We start from the raw sequence: 1612 nt of genomic DNA on the forward strand, positions 1-1612 counted from the left end.
GACTAGATTTTGTAGCTATGAAACATTTAAAATATTAGTGTATGGACTGTATAAAACTTTTTAATATGTGTCAACATTCAATGTACCATAGTTCCATTGTCTAATAGTATATTGTAGTATTTTACTATTTGCATTTATTTGATTGAAATGGACAATGCTCAAATTTACAATTTTGTTTACACATGTTTCCAACACTAAATAGAAGTATGTTTTAAATGTTTGATGTGATTATAGTATAGAGAACTATTTCATATTTCTGATGAAGTTGTGATTTATTAAAACTGTTCTTTCCAAAATTGGTTGACTCTAAGGTCACTTAGGTTAAACAATAGAAATTTTGTTTCAATGGCTCTCTTGTCTTGCAGCCACTGTAACTGGTAAATCAAGGAGGATGATGGCTAATTTCACCCTGAGTGGGTTTCTACTGATGGGATTTTCTGTCAAGCCTGAGCAGAAAATCATACTTGCTTCTGTGTTCTTAGTCTTATACCTAGTGGCAGTGACTGGCAACATCCTCATTATCACCGTGACTTCCACGGACAGTGGTCTCCACTCACCCATGTATTTCTTCCTGAAACATCTCTCCTTTCTGGATCTGTGCCACATTTCAGTGACGGTGCCAAGGCTTATTTGCGATTCTTTCATGCACAGTGGCTACATTTCCCTCGGGGAATGCATAGCACAGTGTTTTGCTTTCACTCTCTGTGCTTCTGCTGAGGTATCCATGCTGACAGTGATGTCTTATGACCGGTATGTGGCCATCTGCCTTCCGCTGCACTATGACATCATCATGGACGTCAGCAAATGTATCTACGGAGTCTTAGGTGTCTGGCTTAGTGGGATCATATCAGGAACTATGCAAACAGCTGGAACTTTCTCTATTCGCTTCTGTGGCTCCCATGTCATTCACCAGTTCTTCTGTGACATCCCCCAGCTCCTGAAACTCTCTTGTTCGAATGAGTACATCAGAGAGGTCAGGGTCAGTGCCTTCCTGGCTGTTGTGGCCTTTCTTTGTGTCACCTTCATTGGACTGTCCTACATCCAGATTTTCTCTACTGTGCTGAGGATGCCGTCTGCTGAGGGCAGGGCTAAGGCTTTCTCCACTTGCCTTCCCCACCTTGCTGTTGTGATTTTATTCATTTCAACAGGCTCTATTGAGTATCTCAGGCCCCCTTCTGACTCTCCCAGTGCACTGGATATTTTGCTGTCTATTATGTACACTGTTGTGCCCTCCACACTCAACCCAGTGATCTACAGCCTGAGAAACCAAGCCATGAAGGCAGCTCTGAGAAGAGTTTTCCAATGAGGAAATGCTGGCCTCTTTTGTTGAGGAAGTGCTGATCTCTCTTGTGGACACATGTATAAATTCTTGATTGTGATTAAGTTCAACATGTATTGGGAAAGCTATTAACTTCATTAAATTGAGACAAACAAAATTTAAGTGAATTTATGAAAAAATCAACATTGAAGACTGAAGCTCAAGTATAACCACCAGATAGTTTTGATGAGCTAACCACATTTTAAGTTTCTCAATAAGGCTTGTACACAACATGCAATGAAGCATTAACAGACAGGTGTGTGGCGATGTATGCAGCTGATGTTGGTTGTGCAC

The 1612-nt window shown here is 40.8% G+C and overlaps 1 protein-coding gene across 1 annotated transcript; it reads left to right on the top strand.

Annotated features, from left to right (window-relative positions):
- The first annotated feature begins 391 nt into the window (after positions 1-391).
- Positions 392-1306, top strand: LOC101632782 (olfactory receptor 14J1-like). Its single transcript, XM_004695772.1, has one exon. It carries the CDS (start codon positions 392-394, stop codon positions 1304-1306), a length of 915 nt encoding a protein of 304 aa, XP_004695829.1.
- The last annotated feature ends 306 nt before the right edge of the window (positions 1307-1612 follow it).

This window comes from Condylura cristata, unplaced genomic scaffold, assembly GCF_000260355.1.
Source record: "Condylura cristata isolate star-nosed mole 26May11 unplaced genomic scaffold, ConCri1.0 scaffold00283, whole genome shotgun sequence".
Classification (NCBI taxonomy): Eukaryota; Metazoa; Chordata; class Mammalia; order Eulipotyphla; family Talpidae; genus Condylura; species Condylura cristata.

What these genes read in the sequence shown, in the direction of transcription:
- LOC101632782 (XM_004695772.1), top strand. Translation starts at nt 392, where the DNA reads ATGATGGCTAATTTCACCCTGAGTGGGTTTCTACTGATGGGATTTTCT.